Here is a 22380-nt window from a genome sequence, read left to right on the forward strand (position 1 = left end):
GCTTTATTAAAATAAGAATTCTGCTCCCCACAGAGAAACTGGACCTGGGGGGGAGAGGTGCTGGCAAGAGGAGGAGCCCTTTCCTGTGACATTATAGGGGGGAGGGGCAGCTGGGGGTACCCCTCTGCCACCCCCTCCCTGTGCTCCTGATCCCCCTCAATCAGTGTTGGAGCCTCCTCGTTGTCCCTCAGTACACCCTCGGGGAACCCTTGGTGATGATTTTGGCAACTTCGGGAATAAATGGCAATTCTCGGGCAAGGGTCCCCCCCCCCAAAAAAAAGAATTCTGTTTCGCAGCTATATTGATAAAAAGATGACTGTTACTATTCAGGGCTCCTGGTGGCAGAATGTGTTATGCATTGAACTGCCGACAGCAGTTGGAAGTCATCAACCGCTCTGTGGGAGAGAAGGTGGAGTATTCTGCCCCTGTAAAGATTTAAAGTCTCAGAAGTCTATAGAGGCAGTTCAACCTATGGTAATGTTGTAGGGGGAGCAAAAGAGACCCCAGTATAATTTGTAGAGACACATTTATTAAGCCTTAAACAGGATAAAAACAAGACAAAGGCAAAGCACGATGAGACATGGTAATGGCGTCCACAGATTTGCAGGTAGCGAGCCACTTAAACAGGACACTGGAGGACAGGGGAAACTCACAAAAGCCTGACTGGCTGCAGCTCAGTGCATCACGGCTGCAGGAGAGGAACATTGTGCTAGATAAAACAGCTTATAGATTCAAGGCCCCCTGACCAATGCAGTCAGGGTATGACTCATGACCATCAGTCCCTAGTTCTCCCATTACATCTAGGGCACCCCCTTCTGTGGGCTGGCTAGAAGAGTAGGAGTAACCCACTTGTAATGCACTCTGCCTGAGAGCAAGGCTGTTCACATTGTGGGTCAAATAGTCAGAAACCGTTCAACGGAGGTTTACACCGCACGGAGACTCAAAAACTGTCTGGGGCTTTCACTGTAATCCTAACCTTTGGGCTTAGAATTTAAACTCTAATATTTAAACAGTGTGTTTGTTTTTTTGTTTAGTTTTGGGATATTATTACATATGTGAACATTTGACTAAAATAGTTTATTTTCTTATTCTAAAAGAAAACATTTTCATGAGTCCCTGTGTTGTGGGCCCTGGTACTAGGCCTACAGAGCCTAATGGACAACTGGGCCTTTGTTTTACCTTGATGTTCTTTCTGATGCAACAGTTGTAGAACAGTTTTAAGGATACTAAATTTCTCATCCAGACCATGAGTATGCAATTTTGTTGTAGTGTGGTAGTACAGGGATATATGTTGATAAGTGTCACTTTATACTCCCCTGGGGGCAATCGTGTCCCATGCAGGAATTCTGGCATCTCTTACTTGGAACAATACCCAGGCTGTTGGACAGTTGATACTGTAGACCCAGTGCTTGTCAACAGCATTAATCATGATTTTTTTGTTAGGAAATTCTATACCCACCTGGGCCATGGTCCGCCAGTTGTATTTTCCTTGGTATTCTTCCATCAGCTCAGGAGCCCTGGTGATGCTCTGAGATAAGCACTGGGCTGCAAAGTCTAGTTCAAATCCACCAGCCTCTCTAAGAAATAAAGATAAGGTAAGCCAGTAAATAAATAAAAAAATTAAATAAGAGAAGGTGACTGGTCCTGTAAAGAGATGCAGTCTCAGAAATCCTCTGCTCTTTAATGTCATGATGGTTTGGAATCGATTTGATGGCACTGATTCAGTCAACCAGAAACTAACCAGCTGACTGCTTCATAGAAAGTAGAGTAGAAGAGGAACTGCTTGAAATGTTTTTAACTGAACTCATTTTTTACTTAAAAGATCATTGTATTGGGGGCTCTTACAAATCTTATTACAATCCATACATCAATTATATCTGTACATATGTTGCCATCATTCTTTTCTAGACATTTATTTTCTATTGAGCCCTTGGTGTCAGCTCCTCTTTTTTCCCTCCCACTCCCCACCCCCACCCGCATGACCCCTTGATAGATGAAATCATCTTTTAAAGGAAGCCAGTTGAGATAAATTCATAGACTTACATCTCTAAAGATAGATCCTATTGGAGTGATTCACATGCAAGGCATCTTGGAATCCACATAGAATAATAATCATTTGCTAATAATAATCATCAAGCTAATACTGCTTATCAACCTGCCTTCCATTTACACTTTAATGTACTACATTAATTCTGCATGATAGTTGGTCAACATGAATTACAGCTCATCCTGGACAAAACACTGCATCATGTTGATTCTTCAGTTCTAAGCAACGCTTTCACCAACGTGGTGATTACTTAAACCTTGTATGGATGGAGTGTTTGTACTCCAGGCAAAGCATTTGTTGAGAGATTGTACCAAAAACTGTGAAAATGGGCTGGAATGTGGGCTACAGGTCTGTGTAAGAAACCTGAGTTGATGATCAGAGAGGATTCTATCAGCATCAAGTTTCACTAGAAAAAGCTGAAATTATGTATGTGTAAGAGTGTATACATACACACCATGGCTTCAGTGAAACACATTTCAAACATTCTTTATATTCTGACTTAACTTACGTATGTTTGAAATTAAGACTTTGTGAACTGAAAACTGAAAGTCTCCCCCATCCAGATAAGGCCATTGCAATGTAGTCTTGGTAAGAGTGGAGTCCTCTGCTCAGATGCCTTCCAGATAAATTATACTCTTTATCCTGGCCTTTACATGTTCTTTTTTCTGGTTTTAGCTCCCATAATTGTCCTCCCAGCTTCCCCCTACACTCAGTGATTTCTATTTTTTTAATAAATATCTTCCATTTACCCACCTCTGCATTTATTCTTGTGTACTCCTCAGCCAAGATGCCCTTTTCATCTGTCAAGATGTGTCTACCCTTCTATATTCCATTCAAATGCTGGAAATTATTTCTTCAACATCTGAACATTTACAGGATTTCCGCTCTGCCTCTGTGGTGCTGTTTTCACTGTCTTTGTTTATTATAATTATCGTATCTTTTCTTTCCTTGTTAGACTAGAATGTGTCCAGGAGGAGAGACCATACCAAATACATTCTTCATTTGACAACTGTGGTGCTTTCCAGATTGGGAGATGGATTCGAAGGGCAGCACTTTAAGCAATTGTTCATTTGGTTTCCCCTTCCATAATTAAAAATTAATATAAGCATATTATGGATCATTTAGACTACCACCTTTACCTCTGAAACCAGCCAAGAGGTTTCAGTGTTCATATTTGTTTGCATCTGTGACTGCCTTTTGGCACCAAAAAAGAGAACTGGCTGGAGAACCTAGATGAGGGGGTGCACCAGGTGGGGACCAAATGAAATGCTGTATGAACAAAGGAAATAAAGAAAAGGGACAAGAGAATTAAATCTCTCCTACCATGTGAGCTAGAAAGAATCTGACATGCACAAAAGAACATGTTTGCTTTTGAATTTCAATGGCTTTCAGTTTTGTATTTAGTCCGTATTCATTTTGTCATCAAATATTTATTTTTGGTTTGTGTGGTTGTGTGTGCCCATTTTTATGTTTGTATGTGTTTAAGAAACAGAATACCCAGAACAAACCCATTGACGGTTACTCACAGGGCAGAGGTTTTATGCCCCATAGGGTTCCCACGGCTATCATCTTTGTGGAAGCAGATTGCCACCTCTTTCTCTAGCAGAGGGGCTTGTGGGTTCAATACGCTGACCTTTTCGTTAGGAGTCAAGTGCCTGACCACTGTGCCACCAAGACTCTCAAGAAACAATACAATAAATTCATTCTGAAAGACTAGTCTTTAAATATAGATACATATTTAAATTAAATCTTAGCAGCATTGAGTTGACTATTCATCCTATACTCCTTACAGTCTGAACTTTAACAAAGATCTATTATGAAGCTAAAGGCATATCCAGTCATGTAGACGCAGTGTCCCAACTGTAATGGCCCATTACATTATTGATCTCTGGTATTTGTTTTCTGCTTACAAAAACTCCATCTAGGCCCTAAAAGCAAACACACACACTGTACAAAATCTCTTTTGTCATTTTAAAAAACGATTCCCAATTCCAAAAAGAATAATAAATACGACACACCTAGCAATAATATTATAAGCACAATGCAGCCTCTGGAGCCCCAGCCTTTTCTGGCTCAGAGAGAGGATGTCCTTCCAAAGAAGAGCCTGGCTCTGGTTATACTTCAGAACTAGTATCGCTCTAGCAAGTAGGTTACATAGCCCAGATCAACATGGAGAAAGTACTTGTTATCAGCTTAACAAGTTTCACTGTAGCTTTGCAGAAGCAAAACATTACTGTCATGCCCAGGGTGCATACCTTGCATACGCATGGAACAAGGAAGTTCAAGATCTCATCTGGGACTTTCTGGAAGATGGGAAGAGGTGGTGGATTGGGCAACACTTCATGCTGTTGAGGAAACATCAACAAAGCAACTCAGGTAAGGCTCTACAGTTTAGCGTCTATGAAGGAAACTGCTTTTTATTCTGGGATGGAAGAGAGATTATTTCTGTCCTGCCTTTGTGTGCACAAAATAAAAAGGCAGTCCCTTCCTTCATCACTGTCATTCCCCTGGGATGTGTCCACTTTTGTGCAACAGCCTTTGATTTGTCTGTGCAGCAAAGATGATGAGATTTCTTCCTCAAGTTAAACCAAATCCAGCATCCAAACTCGCTGCCATCATGTTGATTTTAAATCATAACAACCCGACAAGTGGAGTAGAAGTGTAAGTTACAAGGTTATCAACATGAAGGAGATCGCTACATCTGTCTCCAAAGAAGTGGCTAGTGGGTTCCACCATTAGCCTTTGATGAGCAGCCTATAGCTCTGTCACTGCACTGCTTCACCCTCATGTTAACGTACTCACCTTCCCCTGAGCAATACTGCGGAAGATTCTGAAGAGAGAAACCCTGTTGGATAACTTTCTCCCTGATAGGTTAACATCTCTTCATTATTCTCAGCTTTGCGTTTCCTAATACAAGGGCTAAGAGAGAAAGAGAGCAATCTACCTATAGTCTTTCTTACACAGGTATTTTCAGAATTTGCTACATAATCTTTGGAATCTTAAAGGAAAAAAATCCAAGGCATTATTAAATCATTTAGGTCTAGGTGGATTAGTTGTAAACCTTGTGAGAATGAACCTGTAATTTGATAAATGAATAATATGTAGTATGTGGGAGGAAATCCTAGTTTTTACCCATCTATTGGATGCTATCAAAATTTGGTTCTCAGGCTTAACTTTTAAAAAATGTCTAACGGGGTATGGAGCTCTACTGGGTGTGATCTTCCTTTAGCAGATGCTGCAGCCAGCCAGGCCACAACGCCCACCAAGTGCACCTCTGTGTACAGATACTCGGATTGGATCTCTTCAGAAATGGATCTCTGCTCACTGAGGCATTATTTCATCTGCCAGGCTGGTAAGTGATAATACTAACTGCTGACTGAGACCTAAATTTAGAAAACTAATTCTAATACTAAGGAGAACATGTGGAAGTATTTGTCCAATGGTCTGTGGGTAATGGATCATGGGGAGATACAGAGATTTTTATTTTCATTCTATTGACTGGAGTGATAAGCTCTGTTCATTCAGGGTGCTTTCTATATGCATCTTACTCTTTTTCTTCCAGATCCCACTCTGGTAATGACTTGGGTAGAAAAATAAATAGCAGGAAAAATTATATTGGTAACCACCAAACAGACTTGGAGCTTTGGGTGCGGATGCTGGTAGGTGGGTGGATTTGGTGGGAGGTGTCTGTGGAAGAAGGGCTCTTTTGAGTGCTTCTGTTTTCTCCTTGAGGTAAAAAGTAAGTTGATTGCCACTGGGGAAGACTCCTAGACACTGGAGACCACTTTCCTACAAGAAAAGGGTAAATAGTTCAGTCTGTTCATGCTCCAACTTCTACTCTAGATGAAGTAGAGAAAAGGAAATGGGAGTCATTTATGAGAGTGAACAAATAAAGGAATCCTTTCTTGAATAAGAATAGCCAAGAGCTGTTTCCCTGGAAGTGGCACTGTGGTTGGAAGGGGTGCCAGCACCCCCCCCCCACTAATCACAGGTTTGATAGGCACAGTTTTACAGTTAAGATGTATAAATATTATATTAAAGTCATAGAGAGCATGAGAGATAGAAGAGAGAGTGAAATAATGGAGTCAGGCACATTTCATGATAGCAATGCTCACCTCAACCCCACTTGGTGGTCCACGTGGAGAGAGGGGGAAGGGAAGGAGGACAAGGGGTAAAGGAACAGGGGAGCGAGGACGGGAGAGGAGAGGGGGAGCCAATTATAGGTCCAGGGAGGAGCCCAGAGAGAGATCTTTATTGCTAGCCCAGGCCTATATATCTTTGGGGACATGCAAGCCCATTAATTACAGGTAAAGACATACATCACAGGAAGGGGTTGCACTATAGGTTATACAGCAACGAGAGGGAGATAACCTGGGGACATACATGCAATAGGAAGAGGAGGGATTGGGGGTATGTATACCTGTGACAAGATGGGCGGATCCTAGATTCACGATAGCAGCCTAACTTTGGATGTAACTGAGCCGCTATGATCTGTTCTCCATAGAAACCATTATCAATAGGGTGTAAACCCCACATATGGGAACCAAGATAATGATGGTTGCAATCCTGGAGGGAGAAGTAGCCTATTGTCCTTCATGGGGGTTGGGGGGACTACCATAGTCTAGCAACTGATTGCTTCAGGGAGGATGTCTATAAGCATCTGACCTCCCCCCATATGCTAGCAAAAAGCCCCTAAAGTTTGGCATGTCTTTGGGGGAAACAAAGCAGGGGAAAGTCTCTATAATCCCACATGGCACTAGCTATTGGCTCCCTTTTCCATGGCTCGCTGTCTAGTTCTCTGCTGAATTCAGTAATTCTTGCGATATCACACAGAATTCATGGTTCTGTTATATGGTTTATTAAGGTAAAGGTTACACCTGAGTAACTTGGGTCAGAACTAGCAGGATACAACTCAGGAATAAACTAGGGGCAACATGAAGAATCTTTCAGGCCAGGCAAGAAGATCTCTGAATGGATATGTGCAGGGCACATCTCCTCCCCAGGAAGCTCTCCTGCAAGAACTCTCCCCATCAGGAGATTTCTTGGTGCTGCAGGCACCGAGTATTGCAGACATTCATCAGTCAGGCTACACATTCATTATGGATTACCAGGTGGGCTCCCAGGCTGATCCCCACTCATTTATACAAACCCTCAGTTGTGGCCAGTGAGGCCCAACTCTTTGTAAGGATTGTTTCAACAGAAGCTGCTTGCCCTCACAAAGACTGAGGAAATGCAATATGGGTGCTAGGCAGGGTGCTGGAGGTTCATGACCCTATCTTTCAGTTTGCAATTCAGTCAACGAGGCTATTTTATTTTCTCTAACCATATTCAGCAGTGTGGATGAGAACCCCTTGGAAATGCCCTCAAGGAGGCCTATTCAAGAGTGTCAGCAGGCATGCTCTCCTTTATTGAATTGTTTCATAACAATAAGAGCGTAGAATAAAGAGGACATAATAGCTAATATCTGATTTCCTAATCTGAGTTTAATTGTCTCTCTTCTCATCACTGGCTGTGCCACCAGGCTCCTGGTTGTTGCAGGAGGTGGGCCTAACTTTGAGATACTGGCTGTTGCAATAGGTGGGCCTAACTTCGAGATGCTGGATGTTATTAGATGAGGAACTTGGGAATTTTTAAGTTGTTCATTTTGCTGCTTGTTCTTTAAAACTAAATAATAATCTCTGAATTGTGTTCTCTTTATGTACACATAAAGATTATTTTATAAACTGACATCTAGAGCTATGTATCCTAGAAATTAAATTAACTTTTGCATGGACCCCCCGGATAGATGCCTTTGCAAACCTCGATGCCAGTCATGAAGGAAATGGAAGTCATTCTCATCTGCAGTGGAGACCCAAGAAGATATTGAGAGAAGTCACAATAATGGAAACCCCGATGACCTCAGGTCAGCTTTTATCCTAAAATCAGCTAAACAAATTCCTGTCCTAAAAGATGCACGAGACTGAATTACTGCTGAAATGTTTACTCATAGCATGTTCTCAATAAGTATTTGTTTTATTCCTTTTGTCTGATTGAAATGTCGCAATATGTGCTTGGTTTTATATACATATTTTCTTGATTATTTAGCTATCTTCTTTTCACATTTGCACAAATAAACAAGATTATTCATTCCCCCACAAAAATTTATATCAAGAGCCTTCTAAGCATAAAGTCTTTGCAAAGGTTTTTAGATTATAGTGCTTATTACTTCTCTCTCTTAGTCTGAAAAACAAGTACTATTTAGGGAAGATGCATTAGCTTGAAATGACCTCAATCAATATAAGTGTGGCATGATTATACAGACAGCTTGACAGTGAGTATGGAGCAAGAGAAAAAAGACAAAGAAATTTAAAATGGATTTAGTGATTATATCTAAGGATCTGACCTCGCAACTACAAGTGTTAGAAGTCCTTATAAACAAGCCCTTTCAAAATCATATAACAGTTCAAGTCAGAAACTCTTATTGTTGCCTAGAAATAATGAATTTATCTACAGAGCAAATGGAAAAACAGACTTTGCTGAATGCTACTTAAATAGGTTTGACTTGGGAGAGAAAAGGAGTGATAGGCTCAGATAGAAGTGAAGATGAGAAACTTTGGAAAAGTGTTAAATCATTCCAAAAGTTGTCCTGATTGTAATTAAAGCACTAATGTTAAAGATTCATTTTAAAAGTTTGGGTACTTCATGAGATTCAGAGTTTCGTGGCAGCAATGCATATGAAAACTACAATTCCTGTAAGGTAGTTGAGAGGCGCCAGAGACCAAATCAGTCGAATTAGAGCAAACAGGCTTTATTGGGGAGAAAAACCCAGCCTGGGTAAAGTTCCACAATCTACAGTGTCTGGGCCAGGGGAGTCACGCCCCAGGCTACAGGGGTGGAGCTTATATGGCCAGAGAACATGTGACTGGGCTGTTTTGAGTCCATATAAGGTAAAATAGTCAGGGATTGGGAGATACAGGTATGTCCGGGTTTCTGGAATGTAAGGTGTCTCCCTGGTTCCGGGTGTATTCGTGCAGGGTATAGAGCTGCAGGCCGAGAACAAAGCGGGCACTGAGCCAAACGGCCGTGAGTAAAAGAAAGAAAAACTTGCAAAGCTGCTGACAGATTACATAGCCAGCTCTGGTCAGCTCCGCAGGTGTGTGTGGGTCATTCAAGCCCACTTGCTGCTAACTGTGTCAGCCAGCTCTGGTCAGCTCCGCTGGGGCTGGGGAGATTCAAGGTCACTTGCTGCTAGAAGCCAGCCTGGCATTGACCAGGCCATACAATTCCCACATTTGCTATTACTGATATTCTTCCTGTCTCCCCACCATCCCATTTCCTGGTGCTTTATTAGTAGGGTCATGCTAGTGGGGCCAAAAGCATCACAGAATTTACCAGGGCATCTCTACTTCTTTCCTTTTTTCCTGCCGAGTTGTTACCTATCTGTCTATAAGCTTCCTGAACTTAGAAAGAATGGTATGAGTTGGAGAAACCACTAGAAGGAATGATTATGGCACTCTTGTTTTATTTCACATAAGAGAATTTAAGGCAAGAGAGGAGAGACTATCCATGGTTTTGATGAAGGTCATGGGGGTTGGAGTCAAGGTATAAATATAAATAAGGTGCAAGGTTTCTTCTTACCCCTTGCCTAAGTTCCCTATAACAGGTAACTTGGAAATACCACCAAGCGGGTGGCTTTAACACAGAGAAATGTATTTCTCACAGTATAGGATACTGGAAGTCTAAATTAAGGGCCGTGACTCCCAGGGAAAGCTTTTGTCTCGCCTTTCCAACACCTGTGGGCCCACCGCTCCTTGGAGCTCTCCCTGTGCTTGGCTTTCATCTTCTCCATAGCCTAGGAGATTCTCAGTACAGTGCCTCTGGGCCCAAAGGATGTGTTCTGCTTCCAGTTCTTTCCATCGTAGGGGGGAGGTCCCTCTCCTCTGCTCATCTCTCTCTCTCCTTTTCACACCGCAAGCAAGGGTGTGACTTGAAGGGTGAATACTTGGATAAGATGGGCTGAGTGAGACTGTGCCCCACTCTAACCCTGCCCCATTAACAGAGAGTGGTTCAGATTTACAACACATCACAAAACGAAGGATAATCACATCAGCTCACAAAACGGAGGACAGCACATAATGCTAGGAATCATAGCCTAGCCAACTTGACCCATATTTTTGGAAGAAGCAGTTTAACCCCTGGCCCCTCTTCCGCTTTGGGGGCACACTTTCTTTTATGAGTGGAACCCACATATGCCCTGTGGAGACATCTCCATAGGAGGTTCTCTGTTTCCATCTGCATTTAAATTTCTGTCAATTCTTCCCAAAATTGAGTATTAGACTGTCAGTCATAGTATCTAGTAAAGTGACTTTTAATCTTTCTCTGTGTGCATTTGTACTTTAGAAAAAGGAGGTTGATCATTTGTGTAAGCTGTAGTCATCAGCCATTTGGAACTAACGCTCCTGTTAAACACTCAACTCTGCAAGCACGTCTTTCATTTTCACTGTTTGGTAATGCGGTAACCCCTCTGTGTTCTCAGGGGATTGGTTCCAGAACCACCACCCCCTGTAATACCAAAGTCCTGAAATCCCTTTTATAAACCAACTATCATTTCCAACCCACAGGAATCCTATGTAGGATTTCCAAGGCGGTAAATCCTGATGGAAGAAGAATATCAGCATATTTCTCCCTCAGAGCAGCTGGTGGATTTGAACCACCGACCCATGTTTAGAAGTCTAACTTACCTCACATCACCCTAGGCCTCCTTCTCTTAAATAAAATATTATTTGCATAGAACCTATGCACACCCTCTTGTGTATTTTAAATCACCTCTAGATTACTTATAATACCGAATACAATGTAAATAATATTCAACTAGCACTTAATGCTCCCTCTGCTTTTGAGGGATGTTTTGAAAACATAATTACTTCTCTCCACCACCAGCACCTCAAATATTTTCCAATTTGCCATTGGTTGAACCCAAGAATGTCTACCCCTCAGATATGATAGGCCAACTTCATCTTCCTTTCACAGATGAGAAAACTAAGAGTTAAAACATGTAATACTCAAGCCTTTGGCCATAAAACTCATTAGAGACAGGGATGGCAAAAAATCATCTTACATCCTTTGGGCACGTTGTCAGGAGAGACAGCCCCTAGAGAAGGACATTCCACTTGGTAGAGGAGTGGTGATCACGAGGAAGTCCCTCAACAGGTTGGAGTGACGCCGTGGCCGCAACAACAGCAATGGTATGGATGGTGCAGGACCAGGCAATGTTCCTTCTGATGTTCATAAGGTCACTGTGGGTTGGAACCCACTCACCTAACAACAAAACCACACACTGTCACACTGATAACCAAAACCAGCGCTAGAACCCAGCTCCTTTGACTCAGAACCCAGTCTCCTTCTCCTACCCCCATCTTCCTTGCCTTGAAATCTGACCAGAAAGGAATCTCAGCATTTTCCCAGCAGGAATAGCTGCTACATATTATAAATTCACCAGGTGACCCACAGAGGGAATGTTACAAGAGAAGATAAAGAAGGCAAAGTGGACATCTCAAATGGGTCTAGAGGGCCATGCCTCAAAATGGATCGGTCCTAAGCTAAGAGCAAGTGGATATATTAACATTGATCATGGTTTTCTTACTGGAGATGGGAAAAGAGAGCTAAAGCAATAAAATAATAATCCAGTAAATTTTTATACATGATCATTTCCCAAAAGTCTCTCAGAAATATGCTTTGATGTATTAATAAGGACCAATGCCTTTTGGCAAAATTGTGAGTTAAATGTTTTTACTGTAATGATTATATGTTAATAACTTTATGATTGATTTGACCTCGTTTCTGTGTGTGAATGGAGGGTCTTGGAACAGTGAAAGGACTAGCCCTTCATAATTTGTGATGCTAACTCTCCAGAGTTCTAGTTGTATGCGCACTTCTCAACAGTGAGAAACAATCCCCTTGGTTCCTCATGTAAAATTTTCTGTCTTGTTTTAGTTAGGCAAGAATAAGGAATCGTTAAATAGAAGAGGAAGAAACATTGTTCTCTTAGATTTTCATTTGAACTTCACTTGTTTTTCATATAGGAGCTACTCATCATTCAACCATGTGTCACCAACCTGCTCATGTCCATCTCGTAAGTATTTCACTTTACAATATGTATTTTGGCATATTATTTTCTCTGTCATCCTGGTCAGTTGCATCTTGTGAGACTTTTACTCTATTTGCTGAAGGCTTTGGGTATGGTGTCCTAAAAAAGAAAAGAAAGCACTTAAGAGCATAGTTTTAAAAAAAATCAAATTTAACAATTTTTTTAACTTAAGTTTATCTAGCTTTCATGTTGATGCATTTCTCATTTCTTGGTTATTTATTCATTAATTTCCTGCTTCATTCTAAAAATGCTACCAGTAATATATACCAGTATACCAAGTCAATGCCAACTTACACTGCCCTTTAGAACTGCCCCATAGTGTTGCTAAGGCTGTAAATCTTGGCAGAAGCAGACTACCACATATTTCTTCTATGAACCAGCTGGTGGGTTGGGCACCACCAGGGTTCCTTCATAAAATGCGATGACTTGAAAAACAAGAAGAAAGGAAGGAAATCGTCGTAAAAGAAAAGGCGGGAACTGCCTGCTTAACATGGAATTTCCCCCTTCAAGATTTTTCTCCACCTTATTGCCTTTGTTTTCACTATAGAAATCCTTTAGTAGATGCTTGAATATCTATTTGCACTAGTTTAATGTAGCTACAAAAATAGTTGTTTCTTACAGTATTTTTTTTATAAAAAAGGATAAAGGGGGAAAAACATCACTAAGTCAGTATTTCCCAAGCTGCTGTCACACATGACTTCAAGAACAGTAACCAATATCCCTCAAACTGTTGCCAGAAGAGATGGAAAATTAAGGCTCTGCATCTGTGGTTTGCCTTCTCCGCACCTTCCAACCACTGTCACACCTCAGTCCAAGTCACCATCCTCTCCAGTCTTAACGTGGGCCTTTGCTCCTCTTTGATCTTCTACCCTTGACCGTGTCTGACCATTCTCACCAGAGCCCAGGACTGACCCTTTAAGATGCAAGTGACATGATCCCACTGCTCTTCGAAACCCCCAATGTCTCCCCATCTCATTCAAAGAAAAGCAATTGCCTGGCACATTCCCCCACCACAACTTACAAACTTCCTGATCTTCCCTCCTACCACCTCTTTTCATCTACCCTCCTGGCTCTCTGAAACCAAGACTTCAGGCCTTTACAATCCCCCGAATGCCCTCCGGATATCAATAGAGCTCCCCACAACCTCACATGTTTTTTCAACTTGGAGCGAAAATGCTCCTTCTGTTATATCTGAGAACTCTGTTTAAATATGGTCTTTCTGTCTACTTTCTCTTATTTTTCTTCGTAAGTGAAGAATTTGTGATGTTTTGTCTATCTGTCACAAAAATGGACAATAACTTGGTTCATTGTGTTCATCGCTATATTCTCAGTTCTTTAGACAATTGCTTAACACATAATAGATGCTTAATTATTATTTATTGAGAATAAATACAGTAATATAATTGTAGGCATCTATGTCAAATCTATTTTAGCACAGAATCCTTTTGGGAGAAATGCCTGTTAACATTTCTCAGGACCTGGGCATTCTAGAGTAATTTTGAAAACACTGTCTTCATTTTTTTTCACTGTCTTCACAATGAACTATTTGGTAAAAACAGATTCAGCCTTCTCCTTTATATACTTTCATCTTTTAGTCCAAGACTCTGTGCCATCCCATCAACCCATTGTCTTCACTAGCACCACCAGTCACGCAGCAAGAGCTACCAGCCACATCTGTTCCTACCAGCCATCCTGCCCCTGTGACACTAGATCTCTCCAGGCCAGCATCTATGACACATGCTGAAATGGCTCCGGAACAAATCACTTCCAACCCAGAGGAGTACTCACATCCAGATGTCTCCGCCACTCCTCTGCAAGCATTACTTCAGAATGCATCTGACCAGGTAAAGACAGAGAAGTGAAGTCACACCTGGGTAGCTTTGTGACACTCAATCAGCAGTTACCATTTCATTCTGTTAAGGCAATGTCTCAAGAATAACAGCAATACAAAGAAACTCATTCACCCTTTTGCCTCTGAGCAAAACCATACCCAAGAGTGCTTAGTAGACAAACATACATCCAATTTAAAAAAACAATCCATGAAAACATTTCACAATGGGATCTATGCCCACTTCAGCCTTTAATGTCTTATTTTTATTTAATGCCATGTTACTTAATGCTTTAGAGGAGGAAGATCTACTGTCCCCTTTTATCCTCTAAATTTGCTCATAAATGTCAAAGCATTTTTGAAAGCAGCAATGCCAGTGTTGACTGAAGGAAATCATCTTGGTTCCAATTTTAAAAATAAACCAAAGGCTATTATATATAAGTTAACATTTCTATGCCAAAATATAACCCTATTTACTATAGTTTTTCCAGCAGCAATATTAGCATTATTCTCTGAAAATAAATAACAGACCTAAAAATATTTAAAGATGAGCTAAATCTGCTGCCATCAGGCTGGTTGCATCTTACAGTGACCCTCTGTGGAGCTTCAGAGACTATGAATCTTTATGGGAGCAGAAAGTCTCATCTTTCTCCATGAAGTGCCTGGTGTGTTTTCGCCACTGACTGCACAATGCCTAGCAGTGGATTAAATAGTGTTTTTTTCCCCTTAAACTGAAACAAACAAACAAAAAAACTCTGAAGGATAGAACATGTAATAATCTCCAGACAAAGTATCACAGTCAATAAAAAAATTCAGCAATGTTGCTAAATACCAGATCAATATTCAAAAGCTAATTATCTTTCCCCCACTGGTCTGTAAGATTGTTGGAGAGTGGTGGCGTGCATGTTGCCGTGGAGCTGGAAACGATAGCACTGGCGTTTCAAATACCTGCAGAGTCATCCATGGTGAACAGATTTCAGAAGAGTTTTCAGACTAAGAATAAACCAGGAAGAAGGGAGAGACCACCTCCAAGGGTGTAGTCCTCTGGGCAAGTACAGTCTGATATACTGCCAGAAAATGACCCCCTCAGGGTGGGAGGGACTCAAACTGTAATGTGAAGAGTTGTCTCCTACAGTAGACTCGACTGATGATCGTTCAGGATCTTCGTTTGCTGGTAGGGTATGATTCAAAATAGGGAAAAAAAGCAGCTGCAAACATCAATTAATAATAGGTACCTGGAACGTATAAAATATGAATCTAGGAAAATTGAAAGTCATCCGAAATTACATGGAATGCATAAAGATTGATATATAAGGCATTAATGTACAGAAATAGACTAGTACTGACCATTTTTCTCTTTTTTGTGATCAAACTTTTTAATTTTTACTTTTTTTTTTTTGAACTCTTACAGCTCTTGTCACAATCCATACATCGCTTGCATCAGGCGAATTTGTACATATGTTGCCTTCATTCTCTTCTAGACATTTATTTTTTTAAATCATTTCATTGGGGGCGCATACAACTCTTATCACATTCCATACATACATCAATTGTATAAAGCACATTTGTACATTCGTTACCCTCATCATTCTCAAAACATTTGCTCTCCATGTAAGCCCCTGACATCAGCTCCTCATTTTTCCCCCTCCCTCCTCTCTTTCCCCTCCCCCTCCCTCATGAACCCTTGATAATTTATAAATTTTTATTTTGTCATATCTTACACTGTCCGACGTCTCCCTTCACCCACTTTTCTGTTGTCCGTCCCCCAGGGGAGACATTTACTTTCTATTGAGCCCTTGCTATTAGCTCCTCTTTTTTTCTCCCTCCCTGCCCCCCTCATAACCCCTTGATAAAATGTACATTGTTATTCTTTTCTTTTTTTTTTATTTTAACAATTTATTGGGGCTGATACAATTCTTTTCACAGTTCATACATATACATACATCAATTGTATAAAGCACATCTGTACAGTCTTTGCCCTAATCATTTTTTTCTCTTTTCTTCTTTTACATTTTATTAGGGACTCATACAACTGTTACCACAATCCATACATATACATACATCAATTGTATAAAGCACATCCATACATTCCCTGCCCCAATCATTCTCAAGGCATTTGCTCTCCACTTAAGCCCCTTGCATCAGGTCCTCTTTTTTTTTTCCCCCCCTCCCTCCCCTTTCCCCCCTCCCTCATATGCCCTTGGTAATTTATACCTCGTTATTTTGTCATATCTTGCCCTGTCCGGGGTCCCCCTTCCCCCCTTCTCTGCTGTCCCTCTCCCAGGGAAGAGGTCACATGTGGATCCTTGTAATCAGTTCCCCCTTTCCAACCCACTCACCCTCCACTCTCCCAGCATCGTCCCTCACACCCTTGGTCCTGAAGGTATCATCCACCCTGGATTCCCTGTACCTCCAACCCTCATATGTACCAGTGTACAGCCTCTGTCCTATCCAGCCCTGCAAGGTAGAATTCGGATCATGGTAGTTGGGGGGAGGAAGCATCCAGGATCTGGGGGAAAGCTGTGTTCTTCATATCTCACACCAACCGCTGTCTCCCTTCCCCCATGTTTTCTGTTGTTCTTCCCCCTGGAGAGGGGTGTGTGGTTATGTGTCAATCATTGCGATTGGTTCCCTTTTCTCCCTTCCTATCCCCCTCTCCCTGCTCCCTGTCTGGTATCACTATTCCTACCCCTGTTCCTGGATGCTGTGTGCCGTGAGTTCCCATCCCTTTCTATACCTGTGGACATGTTCCGGTCTACTCTGAATAGAGAAGCATCACTGGAGTCATGGTAGTGGGAGATGAGGAAGCCTCAAGGAACCAGAGGAACAGTGTGTGTTTCGTTGATGCTTTACTGCACCCTGGTTGACTCATCCCTTCCCTGTGGTCCCTCTGTGGGGGATTGTTCCATGTCTACAGATGGGCTTTGGATCTCTGCTCCACCACCCCCTCCATCATTCTCAAAAATATGTTTTTGTTTGTTTGTTATGTGTCTGCTGATGCCTATTACCCGGTCCCTATGACTCCTCTTGATCACACCAGCAGTGTGCTTCTTCCATGTGGACTTGTTGCTGCTCTGCTGAATGGCAGCTGTGTAACTTCAAGCCTTTAAGACGCCAGATGCTGTATCTTTTAATAGCCAGGCATCATTCGCCTTCTTCACCACATTTGCTTATGGACCCATTTTGTCTTCAGCGATTGTGTCAGGAGGGTGAACATCTCAGACTGCCGATTTGTTAGAACAAAGTGTTTTTGTATTGAGGGAGGGTATGAGGAGAGGCCCGAAGTCCATCCTCTACCTCAGTGTATTGCCCTATAAATATATGTACGTAGGCCAATACCTCTATTTTGGTGGATTGATGTATTTACATATGCACACCACTATGTTTATGCCTCTATCCATTACTTTGCTTCCTAGATCCTTCCTCTATTTCCTTTTACCTTCCTCCTGCCCCACCACCACTTTCCCCTTATTTCCACCTCTGAGACCTCCTCTTAGCTAGTTTGCTGTTGCTCTGTCACCAGCCCCCCACAACCCGAATCCCTATCTCCTCCTTGTTATTGACTCCAGCACCCCAGTTCTTCCCCTGTCCATGGTGCTGTCTGCTCACCTCCCTCTTCCCCCACCACCCTCACCCCCAGATCTCCCAGGACCATTGGTCCCACTGCTCTCTCCTCAGGCATGCCTCCCATGCCTATCCTATACAGGTGGGCACACTGACTATGACATAACCTAAACTGATAAAAAAGAAAAAGAAAGATTGAGAAAAGAAAAAGAGAAGACACAAGAAGAAGAAACAAAGGAAGAAAAGAAAAAAAAAAAGAAGAGATATACAAAAACTCCGGGTCTGTTCGCTGGCCTTCATGACTGTCTAGGAGCTGACCCTCCCTGGACACCCTTGGGGGCTCCTCAGGGTCTTTGTTGCTCTGCCTTGCTCCAGCTGCTGATCTGATATGCTCTCTTCTTTTTTCGCTCTGCTGTGGGGGTTTCAGACAGGACTACCTCCCACCGTGTGACCCCAGAAATGCCCTCTGTCGCAATCTGCTCCAGTAAGGGGACAAAGTGACAGGAGCTATTGTCAGCTGTCCAGTCCCCTTTGTGTCCCATCAGCTCCCCGCAGGGATGTCATTTTCTGGGCCTGGTTTGGGTAGTGACCATTTTCACATGGAAAATCATATGATTGACTACACTGAGAATGACCCATTCAAGAGGAATGCTCTGTAACTCTAGGGATGGCACTCACATCCAGGTTAGAAAGAAGGGAAGAAAGAGACGTAGCTTCAGAAAAGTGAATTATTTTCTGGAAATCCCTTTTCAGTTTTTATTTATGTCCTATTATATCACCTGACCACCCCACACTGAAGGGATGCTAGACAGTGAACAACTAGCTTTTCTACTAGCAGAAAGCAACAAAGAAAGAGAATGGAAAATCATTGTTCCCTTAGTCAACTGACCATGTCGTCCTAAATCTCTTTTATGTATTGAATTGTGTCCCCTGAAAAATATATGTCAACTAGGCTGGGCCATGATTCTCAGAGGCTTGGCAGAGTTATAAAATAATGTAATATGGCCGTTATGTAATGATGCAATCCCTTCCCATTTTGTGGTCGGATGTCATGTAGTTACTCCCATGATGAGATCTGATGTAATGTTATCATCTCAATAGTAAGATCTGATATGAGCAGCCAGTTAGTTGACAGAATGTTTCCTCATGGGTGTGAGCTACCTTACCTTGTGCCTTATAAGAAATGAAAGGAGAGAGAGGTAAGCAGAGGAGGTGGATCTACTTCCATCCAGAAAGAGGAGCCGGAGGGGATGGGTCCTTTGGACCTGGGGTTCCTGCACTGTGAAATGTGTAGACCCGGGGGAAGACTGCTGCCAAGACATACGGAGAGCTCCAAGAAACGCTGGGCCTGCAGATGCTGAAAGGAGGCAAGAACCTTCCCCAGAACCAACACACAGAGAGAAAGCCTTCTGCTGGAGCCTGCGCTCTGAATTCAGGCTTTCAGCCTCCCAAATGGGAAGAAAGTTTGTTTGCTCAAGCCATCCACTTGTGGTGTTTCTACTGTAGCAGGACTAGATGAATAAGACGCGTTTCTTCTAAACACCGAAGAATTTTTTATTCTTGGAAAACTTCATTAATCTCTCATTGGGTTTTTTCTTCTTTAAATTAAATTGCTTGCATCCATCTCCTAACATTTTTCAGAATTTAGATTCAACTATTATTTGTAGAAAGAATTTTCCTTACTGTGAGCATTACCTGGTCTATACTTCTCTTGAATTGCATTAAATGTAGATAAATAAATCTGCTTACATAACATATACAAATATATTATTTTGATAATGCTATAAGACTCAAATGTATGTTTAAAAATACTAATTCCAGACTTATTTGGTCTTGGACAGTCACATATAATTTAGTTATTAATTTTCTCTGCTGTATGCAGAAAAACTTCTGGAAGTAATAACAGTGATCCTATTGGCCACAAAGACTGTGATGTTATCAAGAGTTCAGCTGTGGTTATAATAGCATCCCAAACTATAAGCACTAAAGGAAAAACTTTTACTTTAGTAACTTTGACAGAATATTTTGTTTCTAATAGGTCATTGATGAAATAGTGAGGAACTTTAGCAAAGGAATTCATGGTTTGAAAACTTTCAACGAATTGCGGAAAGTTTGTGAAGTACTCCAGGAATTGACAGCCTCTGTCCCCAGATTCGCTAAGGTAAGGAAAGGATAGTTGGGAGAGAACAAGTAGGAGAATAGGAAACTGAAAAAGAGGAAATGTTTATTAAAATGGAAAATGTGTATTCTAGAGGCCGAAAGACTGACCCTTGTGGTCCGTTCAGAATTTAACGTGTTAAATTATTTATGGATAGGGCAAGATATGACAAAACAACGATGTATAAATTACCAAGGGCATATGAGGGAGGGGGGAAAGGGGAGGGAGGAGGGGAAAAAAAAGAGGACCTGATGCAAGGGGCTTAAGTGGAGAGCAAATGCCTTGAGAATGATTGGGGCAGGGAATGTATGGATGTGCTTTATACAATTGATGTATGTATATGTATGGATTGTGGTAAGAGTTGTATGAGTCCCTAATAAAATGTAAAAGAAGAAAAGAGAAAAAAATGATTAGGGCAAAGACTGTACAGATGTGCTTTATACAATTGATGTATGTATATATATGAACTGTGAAAAGAATTGTATGAGCCCCAATAAATTGTTAAAATTAAAAAAAATGCTAAAAAAAAATTATTTATGGAGACTCGATTTAAATACAGTGATACATTGGTTGGCGAAAGGCTCCACGCTTAAACTTTCTACTACGAACAGCAAAGTTAAAAGAAAATGGCTCAGTGTTCACAAGTTTGCTCATCGCTTCTCGACCTTTTGGCTAAGATCAAGTGTAGTATAAGTTTGCTCAGTAGTCAATCCAACTTGAAAAACCTGTAGAGACTTAGTGAGTCAGGTAACTCGGGGCGATACCCCAGGAGCTGCTCGAGCTCAGACATCACACACCATTTATGTTTGTTAACGCTCTTTTCATTGTGATTCTTTCTACTTTATTTGCATGAAATAGCATAATCTTGACTCCAAAGAAATTTCATGATACAGCAGTAAAGCTAAGAGGAGAACTTTGAGATCCAAGATAGAGTTAAAGAAGAAATAAGGGGGTGGGTAAAAGGGAGATGTTGTTGAGTCCTAGAAGAAAAAGAATGTTTGGAAACAGATTGTGGTAGCAAGTATATAATACTGCTTGACGTGCTTGAACTATGGAATGATCGATGTATTAAGTCCTGATTAATAATAATTTCTTAAAAGAAAGAAAAATCATTGCAAAATTTGAATCAGGGTGCTGCTTGTCTGATTTGACGGATAAATACAACATGGCTCGGTTGACATTATCAACATTTGCAGTGGGGTGAATCTTTTTGAAGCAGTAATGTAGAGAAAGGTGAAATTATTAAGCATGAAACAAAGCACTCAGGTCATGGACGAGGTTGAAAGTTACGGTTAATTTGGCTAAGTCAGAAACAAGTTGACGGCGATGGCATATCTGAGCCGGTGGCACGCAAGAAGGCTACGAGCCTCCCGAGTGATTTAAAGTCCTGGAAAAATGTATTTAGGCATGCAAATTTGGGGTCTTAGAACCAATTAGGTGGCTTTCCATTATATGTTATGGGAAAAATATGTCAGTTCTCAAACTTTTGGGTGTTCAAACACAAATTTGGAATGGAATGAGTTTGACAACTGAGGTATAACTGTATTAGCAAGTATATTTACACCTTTAAATAAGAATATTGTTAATAAACAGATCAATTGTAACATTCTCAGATATACCACGCTTACTTTCTTTTGTTATTTATCAGGCTACTGTCTTTCTGATCCAGATGTTAGAAAAAATCATGCAGCCAAAATAGATCCACAGTTTTCCATAGATATACTAGTACAGCCTTAAAACAGGCCTCACCCGGATAAACAATCTGGAGGAGAAAACAACAGGACGGATGGTTCCGGGGGGACATGGGAGAGGGGGAGGCAGAAGAAAGAAAGTGGGTGTTAACAAACCCAGGGACAAGGGAACAACAAGTGATCCAAAATCTATGGTGAGGAGGGTGTAGGAGGCCTGGTAGGGCTTGATCAAAGGCAATGTAACTGAGAGGAATTACTGAAACCGAAATGAAGGCTGAGCATGACCGTGGGACAAGAGGAAAGTAAAAGGAAATAGTGGAAAGAGCTAGGAGTCAAAGGGCATTTATAGAGGTCTAAATACAGGTATGTACAAATGTAAATATAACTATATATGATAATGGGGAAACATCTATTTGCATATATTTATAGGTTTAGTACTAAGGTAGCAGATGGACTTTGGGCCTCCACTCAAGTACTCCCTCAATGCAAGAACACTTTGTTCTATTAAACTGGCATTCCATGATGCTCACCTTCCCAACACGATTGCTGAAGACAAAATGGATGCATAAGAAATGTAGTGAAGAAAGCTGATGGTGCAGGGCTATCAAAAGATATAACATCTGGGGTCTGAAAGGCTCACAGATAAACAAGTAGCCATCTAGCTCAGAAGCAACAAAGCCCACATGGAAGAAGCAGACCAGCCTGTCTGATCATGAGGTGTCGATAGGATCAGGTATCAGGCACCAAAGAACAACAACAAAAAATCATATCATTGTAAAAGAGGGGAAGTGTGGAGTGGAGACCCAAAGCCCAGCTGTAGGCCACTGGACATCCCCTTACAGAAGGATCGTGGGGAGAAGAGCCAGTCAGGGTGCAGTATAGCACTGATGAAACATACAACTTTCCTCTAGTTCTTTAGTGCTTCTTCCCCACCACTGTCATGATCCCAATTCTACCTTACAAATC

At 41.5% G+C, this 22380-nt stretch overlaps 1 protein-coding gene across 1 annotated transcript in view; it reads left to right on the top strand.

The window, feature by feature from the left end:
• The first annotated feature begins 6981 nt into the window (after positions 1-6981).
• PKD1L3 (polycystin 1 like 3, transient receptor potential channel interacting) overlaps positions 6982-22380 on the top strand; it is a 74978-nt gene continuing 59579 nt past the window's right edge. The window contains exons 1-4 of the mRNA XM_075536733.1: positions 6982-7158; positions 13769-14017; positions 19604-19726; positions 22277-22290. Coding sequence (XP_075392848.1) covers positions 6982-7158; positions 13769-14017; positions 19604-19726; positions 22277-22290 — 563 coding nt within the window. The remainder of the gene's footprint in view (positions 7159-13768; positions 14018-19603; positions 19727-22276; positions 22291-22380) is intronic.

The sequence above is a fragment of the Tenrec ecaudatus genome, chromosome 18, assembly GCF_050624435.1.
Source record: "Tenrec ecaudatus isolate mTenEca1 chromosome 18, mTenEca1.hap1, whole genome shotgun sequence".
Classification (NCBI taxonomy): domain Eukaryota; kingdom Metazoa; phylum Chordata; class Mammalia; order Afrosoricida; family Tenrecidae; genus Tenrec; species Tenrec ecaudatus.